The sequence below is a fragment of the Diabrotica undecimpunctata genome, chromosome 4 (assembly GCF_040954645.1).
Source record: "Diabrotica undecimpunctata isolate CICGRU chromosome 4, icDiaUnde3, whole genome shotgun sequence".
Lineage (NCBI taxonomy): Eukaryota > Metazoa > Arthropoda > Insecta > Coleoptera > Chrysomelidae > Diabrotica > Diabrotica undecimpunctata.
The window spans coordinates 148,665,354-148,685,443 of NC_092806.1; the positions used below are offsets into that span (position 1 = coordinate 148,665,354).

Here is a 20,090-nt window from a genome sequence, read left to right on the forward strand (position 1 = left end):
CCCAAAATTAAACTGCGAACACTAAAGGTTAAAAAAATTACATAAATTTGTGGTCCGAAAGACCACTCGTGACTTTATAAAAATTAAAACTCACTGGAATCGCACGCGCCGACAAAGCCACTCTCCACGAATACCTCTGGGTGAGCATATATTAGCTATATGAAACTAGACTTTCCAAAATTGCAAATTGTCTTTCAGACCACATGTCGTTATTTAAAGGTTAACATTAATTTATTTCTAATTGTCACATTATTAGATAACGTTAATTAAGAAAACGCATAAAAAAACACCGGAAAATCATGAATTAACAAAAATTTAATAAAAAAAAAAATCCTAATATTTAGGCATACGATCCGCTTCCGATAACGCGATCAGACGGTATAGTTCGTGCAGATTATTTTACTGGAATTCTAGTGATGATTTGATCAAATATTGACAAACAGAGACAATAATTATTTACACACCACATCAATTACTTTGGAATTAATTCGAATGATTAGAAAATGTCGAAAAGATAAAGTTATATTTAAACATTTTAGACAATTCAAGTTAGTTTCGTACTTTAGAAAAATAATGCGGTTCGAAAATAATAGTGTAATAATATTACGGTATAATTATTTTTTAGTTTACGATGCAGGTGAAAAAATTTATTGCAGGTATGTTGTTAGTGTGCTTATTTTAATAGATCAATGTATATAGCTTGTGTTTTCATTTTACAAAAATTTACATTTTATATATAATACAGGGTGAGTTTTTAGTGCGACATTAATCAATAATTCCATTGTGGTACAAAATATCCAAAAAACTTATTTAGAAAAAATGTAGGCTATGATATTCTCCATACCTATGTGTATAAATATGTGGAATTCTATAGGGTGATTAATAAGTACATGGTATAGCAAACATACAATTTTTTAAATGGGACACCCTATATATTTTTTCATATTTATATTCCTCTCATAATTCTTGTTCTTATAATATTGGGCTTTGTATTAACAAGTTATGACCCTTTTTATTTCGAAATCTCTATGAAATCAACACCATGTTATGTATAAACAATTATTTATTTTATATAATAAGGTAAGCAATATATTGTAGTTTTTAAAATAAGTTTAATTAAAATCATTGACTAAAATTTGTATACAGGGTAAACTACAAAACAAAATTACGATTTTCTCAATTTTTTATTTTATTTTTTAGAAATATTGTATTTTTAATACTCTTCCATTTTTATATAGTATTTCCTATAACTAAACTCATTATTTTCCGAGGTATTTTTAGTTTTCTTCAAATTTCGGGAATACATTCAATTTTTGTAAGTATTTCTACTTGAGCACTCAATTGAGTATTAAAATTTAGTAATTCCTGACAAACTCCTTTATTTGTCGATTTTTCCGTATGGTTGTGATCTCGCAATACTGATTCTAATGCACCACAGAGTCTTAAACAGTTTATGATCTCTCCTAATATGAGGCGCTCCGTGGACAAACGGCGAATACGCCAAATGGGCATTTTGAGAAAAACGCGATTAAAGTTGAAAAAGTGTTTTTAATTCAATAAGGGCGAATATACACGTCATCAAAATTTTGTAATGCGGTTAGGTAAAAACTATTTTTTTTGTAAAAAGTTTTGCTTGTTAAGCAAATAAGATCACCCCATCTAAACCAAAATTATAATTCAGGATATTGAAAAAAGTTTTATTCAAAGGATATGATATGAAAAACATTTTTTAATTAAAAATTGTTCTGTTTAAGATAAATCAAAAACTAAAAAAACACCAAACAATAAATTATTAATTCAAGCAAAAATCCATAACATCATCCTGACTTTCTCCAGTTAGCGTTGCCAAATTGGTTTGTGATTCTTGGAGAGAGATCAGCTCATCAAAGAAACTCCTATGATGAAGCGGTATGTATGGAAGAAGTGACTTGATGTCTTTTATTTTTTCCTCTGAAAGTTTTATAGGCTGTTGGTATTTAGGAGACAAAACTGCGGCAGATAAATCAAACAAATGGCGTTGATATTCTCCTACTTTTCTTTTCTGCAAAACAACTTGTTCGGACAAAACATTTTGGTACGTTGGTTGTATGGAAAACCCTTGTTTGAACAACTTGGAGTAAAGAAATACTTTACCATCTTTAAAACTAGCAGTTGATTTTCTTTTTGTAATTAACTTCTGAAGAGCATTGAAATCAAAAAACATTGATGATGTCATTTTTACTACTTTGAATGGTCTGACCTTCCTTGATGAACGAATTAAGTCAATATAGTGGTCTTCAGAATAAACATCAATATTTCGAAGCCTTAACTCAATGTGACCAAAATCCCTGTCACAAGGTAAATATGAATGTCCAGGAATCATAAAGTAATGTTCTATGAAATCAAATTTTAATTCATGAATTTTTTTTAAACAAGCTAAAACAATGTTCATATTTTTGTTCTGGCCGCCACAATTGTCACTAAATAAATAGCACAACTTTTTTGACTTGATGATCCATAGAATCAAAGTAATGGGACAAGCAGCTTGCTATTTCACATGAACCACGACCTCCAGTACTTCCATTCCACATGTACATAACACATTTTCCAGATTTAACATCATGGACTGCAAAATTGTAGGTCCAAAGCTTCCTTTTGTAATACTGTACAGATGTCGTCAGTTTAGGGGTAGGGAGAGTTTGCTGCAGATCTATACAAATTGCTGAAACTGAGTCTTCATTATTACTTTTATAACTTTTAAGTATTTTTTGAACTGCTTTGGCTCGTCTTAAATGAAGTTCCTTGGCAACTTGTAATTGGTTACGTTGTAAATCATCACAATTTGAAAGTTCCATATCTGTTTTGTCACAAAAATTACAAGTATCCGACTTAGGAGGGTTGAAACCAATATTGAATTTTTTATTAAATGTGTCACGATAGAACCGTGAGCTGACAGGTTCAATTAAAGGGTGATTTTCTGTCATCCACTCACAGTACAGGTCATACAACTTGTTTATGTTTAAGTCTGTGGAAAGGTATTTTCGGTAAGGGCTTTTTGCTCTGCTGTAATGGCTTGAACATTTGGGTAAACTATTTACATGTAACATTACAGTTTCTTTCATTTCTACACTTACTTTGTTAACTGGATTTTTATTTCCTCTTCTGTCCAATTCTACAGTGCCACTTGTGGATACTTTATTCAAAACAGTTCGAACCCTCTTTTCAGTGACACCATGAATCGCATAGAATGCTTTTCTGCAGACTTTAAATTCATTGCTTTCAAAAAGTACACTGTACTCAATACTACGTAACTTTCGACTAGGTCGATTTTTAATGCGACAACGGTTGACAGAAACAGATTTCACTCTTTTAGATAAGTAAGTGTTTTGTAGGTTATACTCAGATAATTCCCAAAAGTTTTTAAAAATTATACTAATTTTCTCCAAACCTACTTTCTCAAAACATCCACAGGAACAGGGACTTCCCACAGTCCGCTTAGGCACAAGTTTTCTGTTTTTAATGGTGCTGTATTCTTCACCTGAGTTTCTTTTAACTTTATTCACATTCTTTTGCCACGTGTCTTCAGTTTTCGACCTTTTTCTAGTGTAGCCTTTGTTTTGGTCTTCTGTAAACTCGCTTTCTGACATTGTAGCAGTAAAATTTTAACTTTATTAGTAAAGTAACTCAAACTATTCAAACTAATCAAAATAAAAACTACTTGTTTTGACAAGCAAAACGACACTGTAGCTTAAAACGGTAAAAATAAGACGGAAATCACGGAAATTTTATTCAGAAATTTGGCAAGACAGAAGTGTGTACCGACGTAGCGGTGGCGTATTCGCCGTTGTTCCACGGAACATTTACCATACTTTTTAAGATTCATACAGTTTGCTTCCGTTAAGTCAACCTATTATAGTTCTGAATAGAAAGGACGAATAAACCATGTTATGGTGGTAAATTGTTCGAATAATGATCAGGCTATATATTGCATTAAAAAAAAAACTGTAACTGGCGTATTCGCCCTTTTTCCTCGGAGCGCCTCATATCTCCTTTGCTGTTTAAAAAATTGAAAGTGTCACCGAGAGAGGGTTTATTAAAATACGAAAACTACAATAAGATGAAAAATCCAAATGTACTTGCGATTTTGTTTTGTCTTTAAAATAAATGAGTTGACAGAAGGAGGTAAGAGTTTATCTTCTCATTTTATAAATATGGGTCTATTAAAAGTGCATTTACTATTAATAAATATTGCAATATTGCAAAATCAATAGGTTAATACAGAAAAGACAGGATTTGATTTTAGTATAATGGTATCATTTTTTGCTTTTACCTATTTCGTCCTTTTAGGACTCCTTCGAGCAACTATGTAGAAGCTTCTACATAGTCGCTCTGAGACTTCCTGATAGAAAGAAATACGTATATACACCTATACTGAAATCAAATTTTAACTGACTTTTTTCTATTTTTATTTACTTACGTTTTGAGTTTTGAGTATACGAAATCAGTTCGCGAAAGGTTGTTGCCTAGATGACTTGATATGTTGTGGAATGCAAATTTAGATTTCCTATGTCACTACATTTATCGTCTGTTTTACTTTGAAAAGTTTAAAAGGTACAGATGGGCAGTGGGCAAGTATCTAAATTTTGGTTTCGAAACTAAGAAATCTTCAAATTTTGACTGTTTGTCAAAAGGTTAATATTTTGTAGACAGTAACCTTTATATGTATCAGATATTTTTTGAATTACTTCATAATATATATACTAAAATATATAATTATTCGAGTAAATTATTAACCATCAATACATATTTACAAAATAACTCTAATATTTTTTATTATAAATAAATAATGTATTAAGACAATAAATTTTTATTACAGATCAAAACCTTCCACTGACCTCCATTCTGTAGACCATGAGCGACGAGAACTTCAACTGCACCGAAGAACCATACGGTAATTTTACCACCATCTTCGGAACGACAGACGTCCCGGAATGGGAAGCTATCTCTACTATAGCCACCTTAAGTTTTTTGATATTACTAACAGTTATCGGAAATGTTCTTGTGATACTCAGCGTTTTCACCTACAAACCGTTAAGGATTGTTCAAAATTTTTTTATTATTTCGTTGGCTGTTGCTGATCTTACCGTAGCTGTTATTGTTCTTCCCTTCAACGTAGCCTATGCTGTAACTGGAAGATGGATTTTTGGTAAGTTTTGCCACTTTGTACCAATATTAACTATTATATAAGCTTGTTTGATAATCATATAGTCGATGACTGATCTAAGCTTTTAAGATAGGTAGGTAGGTAGGTACCTATTTGGGTAAGCAAGGATTTTGTAATGAGTGTGGACACAAAAAAAAACGGCATGTCAAGGTAAACTTTTATTTTTTATTTTGACAAGATTCGCAAACATATACTTGATCTGTGTCCACATAGAATATAGTTACGCAGATTATATGATATGTTTTAAGACGCATTTGGCATCGAATGCCTTCCTTATATTCTGTAATATTTAGTACACATACAATAGATAACACACACCTTTAGAAACTTTTTGATTTTTAAAATGTGATGTAATGTTTGATAACAAATTTCTATTTTTAGAGCGCGAAAGAATGTTTTATATCGAATTACGATTTTCTAAGGCTAAAGTAATATTTGATAATAAATTATCAGACAGAATTGTAATTTTTGTTGAGCACTGTTTTGTATTATAATCAAATAATTTTCGTTTGGGTACAATTTTTTTTCTCAGGACTTGGAGATTTAGTGTGGGCGAGAAACGTTTTTGAAGATAATCTTAAATTCGCTTCTGGTGTAGGTGAATGCTTAAAAATATCAATATTATTTCGGTTATTTACAGGACTTGATGATTTTGTGTGAGAATGAAATTCTGGTCTACGAACTATCCAAGCTTTTTTACTTTCTTTTGATTTTCTTTCATAATTTGTTTTTTCTTTCTTTCGAGTTTTCTCCGTTCTTTTTTACGCTCGTTGTCAAATTTTTTTTTCATTTTTTTTTTCTATGTTTCTTCTACTGATGAAGTTAGAACAAATGGAAACTTTTAAGTTTGCTTCTTGCCTTTTTGTGCTGGAGTATCTGGCCATACTAAGTAAGTCGCAATAGATTTATTTGTAATATTTACAGGTATATTTTAAGAAATGTTTCAGGTTTTTTGGGTAGATCTTCTTTAAACGTTTTCGTCACACTTAACCCAACTTGGTTTGTATGGTCTTCTATTCCTTGCATGTTGAAAATTTCATCATTCTCGGGTGCTATCAAGGGTATTCTCGATTGCAGGTATGTTTATAATTTCAGTATCATCTGAATTACTTCACTTGTTTCTAAAATTTTTGCTTCTTAGTCTAAAACATTTTCTTGTTTGTGGTTTGGAAAAATTTCTACTGTCGACTTTTCTGTAAATGTTGAAAAGATTTGTTTTTAATATTTGGTAATCATCAGATTGATTTTTACAATTATTTCGACATAGCTGTTTAATTTTGCCATTGTCAACTATTTTACAAAATTGATTATAATAAATTGTTGTATTTGGATCAATAAGTGTTGGCAAATCTTTGTGCTCATCCAGATTACCTTAAGTTTCAAATTCTTTCCCAAGACATTTTGAATAGTCAAGTGCAGACGAATTCCAAGGGAATATACTGCATGCCCTTAACCCACTTCTGATAACATTTGGATTTAACATATATATAGCAAATTTTAAAACTGGAGTAAACTGTACTTTTGTTAACACTTTTTCGGGGTTTTCTCTACTAAACTGAAGCACATCTTTGTTTCAAAAAGTTTTTAGAGGCTTAAATGCAGCCAGATCCGCTGGTTGCTTTAATCTCGTGGCATTAGGATATAAAGCACTAAAATAATTTTCAAATCTCTACAAAGTAGACTTGTCTGTACAGTTAAATGGGTTTTATGCCAATCAACAAGAAGTATCACCGGACGTGTAATATTATTTTGATCCAAATAAGTGTATTCGTTAAAGTTTTTGTTATCCATCTAACCATTTTCTGTTAAACTAATACCCCACGAATTCGGCACAGCACTTAATATATCATTAGGCAATCTCTTATGGGGATAAATTATCATTGGGGGTAAAATATTTCCTATTGCAGAAAATGTGAATATAACTCTTAAATTAACCTTTGGATTATGTTGAATTTCATAGACATATCTGGAACTCTTCATTGCCAAAACATTTTTATTTTTGGGACATGAATAAAAGCATGTCTCGTCACAATTGAAGATCCTTGTTGGGTCTTGAAGAATATCTTCAATTCCTTTTTTTATCTAGATAAGGTTTTATGTTGTCAAACCATTTGGTAATGTCTCTATGTTTAAGGTTTGAACGTGCTGATGTCACTCCCTCTGAAGTCTTTAGGAAAATGTTGGGATTGCACTTTAAAAAAATGCAGATAGCCATGTTCTGCCTGGTCTATTTTTAACAAATGGATTCACTCTAGGGTTACTCTCTAAAATGTTTTAACGAAGTCCTTAATGTCGTCAACACAAACAGGAGATCTTCTACTTTGACAATAAAAAATCCAGATTTTAAGTTGTTCCTCTTCATTCTTCGAAAAAACTGAATCTGGTCCATGCGTTATCTTATTTTGTTCACTTCACGAAATTTTTTACTTTTACTGCAACTTATGGTGGCTCCATTCATTTTGAATTAACTCCAACGCTTTTTGAACATGGTTTTCGGAATACTTTTTTTTATAAGTGTTTCTAGTTTTAGATCGTTTTGGCATAGTTGCTAAAAAATATATTAATTATTTATTGGCCACACATAAAACACTGATCATTAACATAATATGTCAATCACTAGATTCTTACATAAAACTAATATCTCAGTTATTGACCTAGATGGACAATAATTCATATATTTTTATTATTTATTTTGCTTCAATCACTTAGGGTTATTAGCATAAGAAAAATACAAAAAATGATACAGACATACATAGGCATACACAAAATATCAATTACATAATAATGTATACAATATATATTTTAATTATTGATGAATTGTACTAAATTTTATTAAAAAAGTTTAGAGAATTCAAGATTTCAAGAATTCTATTAAGTCAGCTACGTATTTAGATTCTCCTAGAAGTTCTTTTAATGTTTTAGGAATGTGGTGATATAGTCTTTCAACTGAGTATATCGGACAGTCAATCAAAATGTGCTTCACTGTCACTTTACATTCACAAACAAAACACACAGGTTCCTCTTCTCTCTTCAACAAGTGTTCATGTGTTGTAGACGTATTTCCCAATCTGAGACGTGTTATTAGGACTTGATGTTGTCGCTTTGAAGGCCAGAAGTTCCATGGAAGGACCGAAGATTTTATTTCTATCAATTTAGTGGTGCTTCTACTCCATTGGTTTTGCCAAACATTGTGCAATTTTGATTTTAAGTAAGGTTTTAAATCTAAATGCATCGTTACATTTTCCACTGATGTGGCTGTATTGATTACTGCTGACCTAGCTATACTATCTGCCTTTTCGTTACCTTCTATTCCAACGTGTGACGGTACCCAAAGGAACTCTACTGTCAAATTGTTTTGGTATATACGGTATAAAATTAACTTAATTTGCTGTAATGTTGGATGAGAGGGATAAATCTGAGAAATTGATGTCAGACAACTAAGTAAATCAGATATTATAAGAGATTTGGGAAGCTTTTTTTCTAGAATAAAGGTTAGGGCCTTATTGATGGCAAATAGTTCTGCTGTAAAAATACTTGTCTTAGGAGACAATTTATAGATGAAATGGTCATGTGATATCACAAAGCATGCTCCTACCCCATTAATGGTCTTAGATGCGTCCGTGTATATAAAATGTTAATTTTTGTACTGTGTGAGAACATGGAGAAAGTGAGTTTTAAAAAAATTTGGTATCACGTTATTTTTGTTATATGCTGTAAGTTTAAGGTTACAAAGCAAAGAGGGAAAATTAATATATTGATAATTTCATGCATTAGTAGTTGGCCACCTTAAAATTTACGTTATTTGCATACATAGCGTCAGATTCCTTATGCAATTTCGGACATGAGATACACTATATTCTCACAATAACATAAAACATAAAGTAGAAAGAGCATTTTAGTATATAGTACTTACCGGCTAACATAAGTTTCTCTAGATAAATAACAAAATTCCCTTGCAAACTAACGACACAGAATAGTGTCTCAATCAACGTCGAATACTGACTAAAACATGATGGTTAACTTGAAACTAGATGTGTCAGATTCTAGCAGACATGATGCCAAACTTAAAAAAAGTAGTCACATTTAACAAAATACCAACATTTTCCTAATTTTAATCAAAACATATTAGAGGCCAATAACTCCCTCATGGCCAACAACTGGTGCTTTTACCCCCAATATTATTTTTACTAGCAAATATTATATCTTCTTCTTCTTCTTCCTACTTTATAAATAGGCTTAATGCCTGTTTTACTTCGGTTTTTAGCCTCAATTGACGTTGTCTGACCATCTTTTCCTCGGTCGTCCCAATGATCTTCTTCCATTTGGCGATTTGTCTCTTGCTATTCGTACTATTCTATTTTCTGTCATTCTTTCGATGTGTTGATTCCATTCCACTTTTTTTCTTTTGGTCCACGCGTTTATTTCCTCTATACCACATCTCGTTCGTATTTCCTCACTTCTTACTCTGTCTCTTAGAGTTTGGTTTGTTATTTTTCGTAAGACTTTCATTTCTGTTGTTTCCAGTAGTCTTTGTGTTTTCGCCGTATCTGCTCTTGTTTCCGCTGTGTCATTATCGGCCTTAGTGTTGATTTATATATCCTGGTTTTCGTGTCCGTTGTGAGGTATTTGTTTCTCCAGATTGTGTTGTTGAGACATCCTGCTGCTCTGTTTGCCATGTTCACTTGTTTTTGTACTTCTTCTTCCACTTTTCCGTAGCTTGGCAGTTTTATTCCCTATTGAACTCCGCCTACATTGGCCACTAGGTGGATCGAGTAGCTTGGTGGGTGATGTTACCGGCCCCAAGCCCGGATAAAGGAGGAGGGTTGTAGGGTTAGGTTAGCAGACGAGCCTCGGACTAGGATAGAAAATATGGTAAAGACAAATATTATATGTTTTTCAAATTTTACTTATCAAGTAATACATTTATTTTTCAATTTTTCAAATTATTCAAGTAAGAAAAAATCAAAGAAATTCGAAAGGTGTTTACTATCTCTGGTTAAAATAAAGAAAGAGTAGCAAGAATATAAATAATCAATTGTTCCTCTTTGTTTTTTTTTGGCCTACTTTTAAGAAATGGACAAAATTCATACTTATAACCAGTCCTTAGTCAGTGTTAAAATCCATGGCTCCTCTTCGCATCGTAACGAACGGTGCAAAGTCGAAGCATGCGCATAAAATCGATGCCAAACAGTTTCGTGATCGTTTTAACACCGTACAAAAGTGGCGTATTGGAAAAAAACCTTAAATAAAATGCCTTTATTAAATTAAAGCAAAAAATAAGGGTTTCGATATATTTCGTTATAGTCGATGCAAAGTCGATTTAAAAAAAATTTATAGATCTATTTTTATTTTTATTCCATTGCTTCGCCCTCACTTTTAGCTATTTGCTATTAAGGTAAAAAATTAATTTGGTTTTTTTTTAATTTCAGGCATCTACATCTGCAAAATGTGGCTTACGTCCGACATTCTCTGCTGCACTGCCTCAATCCTAAATCTGTGCGCCATCGCCCTCGACCGATTCTGGGCCATCACTGACCCAATAAACTATGCCCAGAAACGAACTGTTAAACGTGTGTTAGTTATGATAGCGATAGTCTGGACGCTCTCTTTAATAATTAGTGTTCCACCTCTAATCGGCTGGAACGATTGGCCGTCACCCGAGATATTCGCCGAAGAGCAAGTGTGTGTGCTGACCAAGCGCCAGGGCTACGTAATATACTCATCCTCCGGATCTTTCTTCATACCTTTACTCATCATGACAATAGTGTACATTGAAATATTTATAGCGACGAAACGAAGATTAAGGGAGAGAGCTAAAGCTGCTAAAATTAACATATCGAAGACGGTAGGACGAAACGAAGAGAACAGAGACAGAGAAAGCGTTAGCAGCGAAACAAACCATAACGAACATCCAAACGAACAAACTAAATCAAACGACAAGTTGCTGAAGAAAAAATCCAAAGACAGTAGCAAGAACAATCTAAAACCAGTACTCGTGCATGAAGATTCATTGACTGATATCGGAGAAAACTCGTCGGCGTCAAATAGAAAGAACTCAAATATTATTACAGAAAAACCTGTTGCCAACAGCTCTTCGACTACCGTCACAATATCCAGCTCCAAGCCCAGTCCTAAAGTGGTACTAATGGACGGTGCTAAGAAGCCTGGATTCGTTTCCCAGTTCATCGAAGAAAAACAGAAAATATCTTTGTCCAAAGAACGGCGAGCAGCTAGAACATTAGGTATTATAATGGGTGTCTTCGTGGTATGCTGGGTACCATTTTTCTTAATGTATGTGATTATACCCTTTTGTCCTGTATGTTGTCCTTCTAGGAGGTTTGTAAATTTTATAACGTGGTTAGGGTACATAAATTCTGTTCTAAATCCTATTATTTACACAATCTTTAATATGGACTTTAGAAGAGCGTTTAGAAAATTACTGGGACTTGGTGGGGGAAAAATTTAATCTTAAGATAATTTGTGATTACTGTAGCCAAAGAAGGTATCGGTTTGTTTTGTTACGTTTGATAATAGGTTTTATCGAGATGTTTTTGCTATAAATTTTATCTAGTTTTTGATCAAAAGGGAGATGTAAATAATAAACAGATTTTATATATTAAATGTTTTTCCTATTTATGACAAAACTTACGTTAAAAACTAAAAGATAGTATTGTTAAAATGTTTAAAAAGTTACTTTATAATGTACTAAAAAAACTATTAATTAAAATGGTTGGTAAGATACAGTAGAGGATACAATTTAAATTACATTAAATTCTAATATTTAATGTTAAAATAAATATTATAAACAAAGCCTACAGGTACACTGTTGAGATACCTGAAATGAAAAGTTGTCCTCTACAATTTTAACTGAGAATTTTTTCGAAAATAGCCATCTTTTTTAAATTCTAAGTGATATATACGCTTTGGATCATTCATTTTGAATTTCTTTTTGGTTTAGTGCAGTTTTGAACATATTATTATAAGGTTTTGTGTATGTTTTCCATTCCAGAATTAATCAGTTCATTACCTCCATTTTTAACTAGCTTCTTTATTTCACTAAATATAATATTAAGGAAAATATTATACAGTATTAGCAAAGACCAGAAAAGTGGCGGTATCGAATAAAATACCAAGTGAAATAACAAAGCTCAAAAGTTTAAGTACAAGATCTCTTCTTTATCTTATTATTAAGTTGATTGGCTGTTGTCGATTTTTGTAACGATGTCTACAAAAGCCTCTGCAAAAGGATATAGGGACTACCAAATCATCAACTTGATAAGCAATATTACAAAAATATTTTTTAGAATTTGGCAGTCAACGACGTACCAAAAAATAGAAGAACAACTTAGTGACATACAGTTATGTTTTCGCAATAATTTTGGAACCAGAGAAGCACTATTTAGTGTTTAGGTTATGGTATGCTCCTTCCCATATCAGTTGGCCCAACATTAGATTGATAAGAAAATTAAATTTTAGAGAACAAAAATAAAAGCCCAGCGTAAATTTTAAAAGTTTTAATGCATCGACTGACATTTTTGAATTTCCCAATTATAGAAAATACTTTATAAAGTAATGAAAACTTTTGAATAAATAGAACAATAATAAATTTAATAAATTAAAAAAAAATGTGAAAATTTACCTTTATTTTTAATGACATCCATAATTCTTAGAGGCATAGTTTTTACCAAGTTCTGACAAAATTCTAATGTAATCGAATCCCATATTTCTTGAAATTTTTCCTTCAATTCGTTGACGGACCTGGCAGGATGTTTTCTCAAAGCTTTTTTCATTTTGCGCCACAAAGTCTCTATCAGGGACAAGTCGGGATTGTTAAAAACCCATTCCAGAAGTAGTATGCCATGGTCTTCAATCCATTTTAAACTCTTTTTTGAAGTATGACAACCTGTGCCGTCCTGTTGGATGATGTTAAACGGTCTTCCAAAATCGGTAAAAGAGATTCCTCTAAAATATTCAAATATTTGTCCGTGTTTACAATTTCATCGAGAAAATGCAACTTTCTCACACCTGTAGACGACATGCTGCCCCAGATCATGAGAGATGCAGGAAATCTGACTTTTCAGACAATCGGGATGGAAAGCTTCTTTTTTCCTGCGAATGACGCCACTCCTACTGTCTCCAACACACACGTCAAATCTGGACCCATCACTCCATTGTATTGAATCCCATTGCAACTAAATCTAATCTTTATGCTCTTTTAATCATCTTAGTCTATTTTTCTTTTATTGTAACGTTAAAAGTGGCTTCTCATCTAGATCATCTAGAAACGTGTCTTATAGTAACCTCACTCCATAAAATGCTTAACTCCATATAATATGCTCGTCGATTTTTCACTATAATGCGTCTTAATGCCCTTCGATCTGCTTCGGTTATTTTTTTTATTTCGTACATTTCTAGATATAGACATAGATGTCACTGGAACACAAACGTTTACTAAGAGAGAAATTCTGGATACGCTATGGTCATAATATAAAGCCATTTATATAATAAAATTTCTTCTTATATTATAGTTCTTAAATTGAAAGATATTCCTAAAATAATGTAAAAAATATTTCCGATCTGATGGTGGAATGTTACATAAAGTATTTATGTATATAAAATAGGCGAGTCTTCTACAGCTGGCGCCGTTTCTTGCATCCTAATTACCAGCGTTATCTGTCGAAGCAATCTTTAGTTTTTAAATCTCTGGCGATCATTGCATCTTTGACATATTCTCTTCATACACGCCTTGATCTCCCTCGTTTTCTTCTAGTTGGCGAAGTCCATTTTTTTTATCTTTTTTGGCCATCTATTTTCAGGCATTCTCTGCAGGTGTCCACACCAGTTTAGTCTTTTGGCAAGTATTAGTGTTATAATGTTTTAAATCTTTTTAATTATTAATATTATTATTACAGCTTTTATAGAATGTTAAAAAATTTAAAATAATTAAATGAAAAATAAAATTATGTCCATTCAATATTGAGTGTTATAAAAGTAAATGTTACCTCAATAAACAGTTACTATCTAGATCTTATGAAGTCGTTTTTACTTATATATATATATATATATATATATATATATATATATATATATATATATATATAAATACAATTATTAATTACATCTCTTTTTGGTGAAGAAATTTTGTTGAACTATTTTAAAAGTATGTTAGTAAACTATTTTTTCGAGGATTTCAAGGAATATTAACATAAAAAACTTAAAAGCGCTTTTTAATATTTGAATTCTAGTATTAGTATTAGAAAAATATACCAAAGAATCTATTAATTTGAGCAAATAAGAGATTTTCCCTTAAAAATAAAGCTTTTAACAGTTTTATGTACACTTTTATTAACTATAATTTGTAAATAAATTTTTCCATTACAAAACTAAGAATATAGTCGAAACAATTTGTAAAGAATGCTAATACCTCATTTAAGTAATCAATAACAATACTATCGACGAGGCATTAAGTAAATAATTAAAGCTTCTACTTAATTCTATGTTACTAGTTGGTGGTAGTCTCGAGTAAACGCCGTATGCCGCGTATAGCGTTACGCCGTACGTCGCGTTTATTTTTTATTGTATAATGCAGACATACCCAACGCTACACGTAGTGTACGGTGTTTATTGGAGACCAGCGCCTAAAGGTACGATTTCGACAACGACTGCAGACTGCAGACAGCTACTGCAGCCGATAGTTGCAGTTATCGCCACGGCAGATGTCATTACTTTGTAATATTAATTTGTATAAGACTGATCCCGACATATAACTGCAACTGTTGCCCGGCAGAACGTCATGTGCTGTGCCGTTTGACGGCAGACGATGCACTAAAACAAACACAGTACCGCCGTTAATGCCGTCGTTAAATTCTACGACTTTTAAGCATTGACAAACGAAGAAGGTGATCATTTGATTGATCTAGTATATAAATATATTTATTCGACTGCAAATATCCGAATTATAAAAATTCACATCTTAAAAAAAACATGTTTGGCAAAAGATCTCCAAAAAAGCGAATAAAATCTTTTGATCAATGTTTCATAAGAGCCTTCTTCCAGTCGAGTTAAGTACAATGGTTGTAGGTATAGGATTTCTTCTAAAGCAATAGTATAATAACAAATCGTCGCCATTTTCTTCTTCTTTTTGCAGTAAAACTTGCAGCATTTCGTAATCCATATTTTTTATGTAATACCCAACCTCAACTGTTTTATGCCACCACGTAACTAAAGTAGCTGTTGCTGACTTCGGAATGAATACGACATTAACAGCTGCCTATTCTATCATCTGCAAAAATTGTCAAAATGGTACCTAAAGATAAATATTTTGTTTTTAGAGCAAAAAGGTCGAATATTTCTACTCTTCTTGCTAACAAAATAGTAATTAAGCAACTAGTTGTCCATTGTATTTTTTAAACCACATATTTTTTCTATTAGAATATTCTAGTCAAAGATGCCTTTACAAGTGTAAACGCTGCTGGAAATGTAGTCGAATAATTTCCATTTAATGTTTTCTAATGAAACGTCTTCGAAAAATTGAACTTGGATTATTATTGAATATTTGTGTCACTGACAAACCTCATACCTCATTGCACTTTCGGCCCCTCTCCACTTTTATTGTTAATTGGTTTAAGTAATCTGGTTGCTGCAGTTGCTAATAATGGTTCCATAATGTTTTTTTCCATAATTTTGTCACGAAAATCTCCTTTTGGTCTTTTGTTAGCTTATTTATTGTTTGACACTATAATTTGAAAAGAAAATAGGAAAAACCAAACACTTGACCTATGCTATTTTGAAGCCTCTTGCAATTGCTCTTTTATATTTAATTTATTTATTATAATTTTTATGTTTGTTTCTTCTGTTGACCTTTCTTTAGTTTCTATTTTCTCTCTTTGAGTATAATAAAGGCTGGTAATTATTTGTATGGATATTAAAAACGTGTGTTTAAGTTTCTCATGTCTTATTGTGTCAAATTGGCTGTTGTGATTAATAAAACATGCATTGGCATCTACAAGAGAAGCACATATAGTAATTTTCTTGTCCCCGTACATTTTTTGAATTCAAATTTAGTATCTTCGATGTCTTCTTCGATTTGGGCATATATCCTGTGGTATAATTTTCAGAAACAGTTTTAACAAATGACGCATTAAACTTATCGTGAGATATTAATTGCAGAGTTCCGCTTTTGGTTTCTTTGAAATGGTTATAAATGTAGATGTGAGCCATTTTTGTGCTACTATTTCAATTCTATATGAGTTATTGAAGAAGTGTTTGTGTGTGGCAGGTCCGGGAGGTCTCTCGTTTTTATATTTTTAAGTATATTGAATTTCCTCTTTTGTTATATCAGGTACGGTTTCTTTTTCTTGGAGTTGAATTATTCTCGTAACAAATAAGGAATTTCTTGGGTTTTTGTTTTTCCTGTTAGTACATTTCGCTCTCAAATTGAGGTGTTTTTCTTGTAGTTTTTCCATTTCCACGCACTTTTCTTTTGCATTTCGAATTCTATGTTAAATTATATATTAAATTTTTTTGAATTTTTTTAATATTTCTATATTTTTGTCTGATTCACAAGCAATATATTTTCTCTGTCATTTAGTTCTTTTTTTACGTTGTGTTTATTTAACATGTTTCAATGTTAGTGTAACTATGACTTTTTTGATAAAAATCCACGTTGTATTTATATTTTAGATGTGTTATTTTCAAATAAATTCTCAATTTTTTTCAAATTGTATTCTATTTCTGATTAGTTTTCTTTTATCGCGTTGTTGTTTACATTCCATACGTCTAGTTTCTTAGAGATCTGCTTCTTTTTTAACGTTTTCACTTATATTTTTACTTTAGCAATAATAGGGGGATTGTAATTTGTTGTTACATCTGTTCCAGGATATGCCTTTATTGATTTGATGCTGTTTTTATGTCTAGTATTTATTATCAGGGAATCTATTTGGTTCCTCACGATTTTAATTTTTGGATATTTTAAGGTTATGTACACGTTCTTTATGTTTTTAGTCGGATAAACTTAGTTTGAATCGATTGCTCTTTCCAAACTACTAAGTGTCAAAAAGGTGGTGAGCTGTATTCACAATAATTGAAATATAATTGAATGTGTTGCCGTTTAGGATTAATTTTGTGAATTTGGAAATTGAAGAATTATTTCAGTTCAGAGAGTACAACATTTACTTTTAAAAGAAAACACATATCGTTACTAAAACTGATAAAAGCTTTGATATTATTTAGGAGAGTATACGCTTTTGATATTATTATTTTTAATAAATATACTGTGCTTAAAAAGCTGGAAACGGCTTCTTTCGCAATGTAAGATAGCATAAGTAAAATATACAAAAACAACTTCTGCTTCCATTAAGTTTCTTGATTTATGTACAACTGCTCTACTGCTCTACATCTTCTCTAACAACTGCTAAAAGCAGTACCTCAATATTGTCCCATTCTGACCATTAAAATGATTTCTCTGCCAGGACTGTTGCCTTTTCTCTTAGAATTTTGATTCTGATTTTTATTATCTGTTTGTTTTTTGACTTAGCACGAGTTTTTGAAACTGTAAATCATCCAATACTGCTGAAAAAACTTTATCATAGTGGTGTTAGAGGAACTGCGTTAAAGTGGATCCAAACCTTTTTGTCGAAAAGGTTTTAAAAAATTAAGTTCAATGTAAATGGGAATATAATATTTTCTTCAGAAGAAAGTGTCCTCTCCGGAGTTCCACAGGGAAGTATCATTGGCCCTCTTTTATTTTTGATTTTCGTCAATGATTTAAATCAACTGATAAACGATAGCTCAACATATTTGGTTCGGAATCCATTAGATAATTTTTCTGATGCAAGTGTTCGAGTAGAAAACGTGGAACAGCAATCAGGCTGTTATGTCACTCAATTTGCTGACGATACCACAGTTGCACTAAATTCCAATAATTTTTTTCATGTAGTACAAAAAGCAAACTGTCTTTAAAAAGTATGACCCATTACTGTTTAAATAATGCCCTAATCTTAAATGGATCAAAGACCAATATGGTAACCTTTCCACCTTCTACTATGCAGATGAGTCCATTAGTAAAACTTGACAATGGGTCAGTGATAAATAGCCACTCCACTAAGTTGTTAGGTGTTTACCTGGATTCTAATTTGTCTTGGGAGCTCTCACGTTGATTATGTAGTGGGGAGATTGTCTGTGCACTGTTATGTTATATAGCAACTTAGGAATTTTGTCTCGCTAGATATCTTAAAACTTTACTATTTGGTCATGTATAGTCAATTTTGCAATATTGCTTAGTTTGTTGGGGAAATTACTCGCGAATTAATGAGGTGCTTATTCTTCAAAAAAAAATTATTTGTACCATGACGTTTAGAAGGCGCTTAGATTCCTGTAGACTAGTTTTTAAACAATTAAATATTTTAACTGTAATTTCGCTATATATTTTCAGTTGTGTTGTTTATGTAAAGTCACATAAATGCAATTTTATTTGCAGAAATGATGTTTCCTTAATGAGTGGTTACAATTTTCGTTACAGAAGTGATTTGGTGACCCCTGTTCGTCACTTGACCGTTGTAGACAAGGGTCCTTACCTAACATGCGTTTGTTTATATAAAAAATTACTTAATTATGTTAAAGAGTCAAATATTTATGTATTTAAGAGAACAGTTAAGGATTTACTTCTGGTAAACACTTTCTATTCGATAGAGGAATACTTGCAGGCATCTTTTTAACAATTTGTATATTTTTGTGTATATTTTATATGTTTTTATGTTAACTATTTTTATGTACTTATAGATTTTACTGATTATAGATTGTATTTGATGCATTTCAATACTTGTAAAAGTCAGATGAAATAAAGAATATTGATTGATTGATTGATTAATCTCGGTCGATGTTTTTCTGAGCCAATGTCGCAAGCTCTTGAGCCAAGAATTTTGGTTTCTTTCGACTGAACAAGGATATACTACTTATACATTTTATGCAAGTTTTCTAAGAATTTCTTTCTTTTCGGCGATCAGTAGATAAATTATATATCTGGTACAAACGCTGTACAGAAATTTAAATTTTTCTGAAAGTCCCTTCAACTTTAACATAGAAGGTGAATATTACTTACTTGTACAAAAGTCTATGAAATTGTTTATGTATATGGAAATAATCATCTAACTCATCTAACATCGAGCTACTTAATAAGGGTTTTAAAAATATTTACTAGGCTAGAATATCGAAGAAAAATTATAGCACAGTATATTTATTTTTTGGTTAATGGTATAAATAGCAAATTTTTCTAAATAATTTGGGTTGCTAATCAACAACATTATGGTAACTGGATTTACAATTCATTTTCTTAAAGTTAAATTATTATTTTTTACCAGTTTCAATTGAGAATGTTCCAGACTTTTTACTAATTAGTTTAAGATAACTAGATCCCAAACAATTTAAGTTAAGACGAAGCGTCTAATTAACACAAGCTTTTCCGATGACATAGTTTTACTGACGATTACCTGAAAATGATGGTAGATAAATTAATTTTCAGATACAGTGGGTTTGATTTTATATTAAGTTTAGATTTATTACAAGAAATTAATATTTCTACAAACATAACTTTAATTATAATTTCCCTAAAAGTAATTATTTTTAAAATATTTTATGATTAGTATATAAAGGTTCAGTAAGTATATTCATAGAAACATTGCTCAAGAAGAAAGAAATAAAGAAAATAAAGTCAAGGTTGGAGTAAAAAAAATATAGGTAAATAACAGCGAATGGAAGTAGAATGACAAAGAAGGCGCAATAGTTAAAACAACATCAAAAATCTAGCATAATACAAAAAAAGGAAAAAAATTAAAACCTGACCAAAATACAAGAAACCGTCGAAAAGAACACTTACTTTTAGGAACATGGA

General features: G+C 31.5%; 1 protein-coding gene across 3 annotated transcripts in view; it reads left to right on the forward strand.

Annotated features, from left to right (window-relative positions):
* Oct-TyrR (Octopamine-Tyramine receptor) overlaps positions 1-14,215 on the forward strand; it is a 243,012-nt gene extending 228,797 nt beyond the window's left edge. For 2 of the 3 annotated variants that reach the window (XM_072530487.1, XM_072530486.1), the window contains exons 2-3: positions 4,856-5,185; positions 10,633-14,215. In XM_072530487.1, coding sequence (XP_072386588.1) covers positions 4,891-5,185; positions 10,633-11,669 — 1,332 coding nt within the window. In that variant the 5' untranslated portion in view covers positions 4,856-4,890 and the 3' untranslated portion in view covers positions 11,670-14,215. Of the gene's footprint in view, positions 1-560; positions 657-4,855; positions 5,186-10,632 lie in introns of those variants that run through there. The other variant, XM_072530485.1, reaches the window with a different exon arrangement.
* The last annotated feature ends 5,875 nt before the right edge of the window (positions 14,216-20,090 follow it).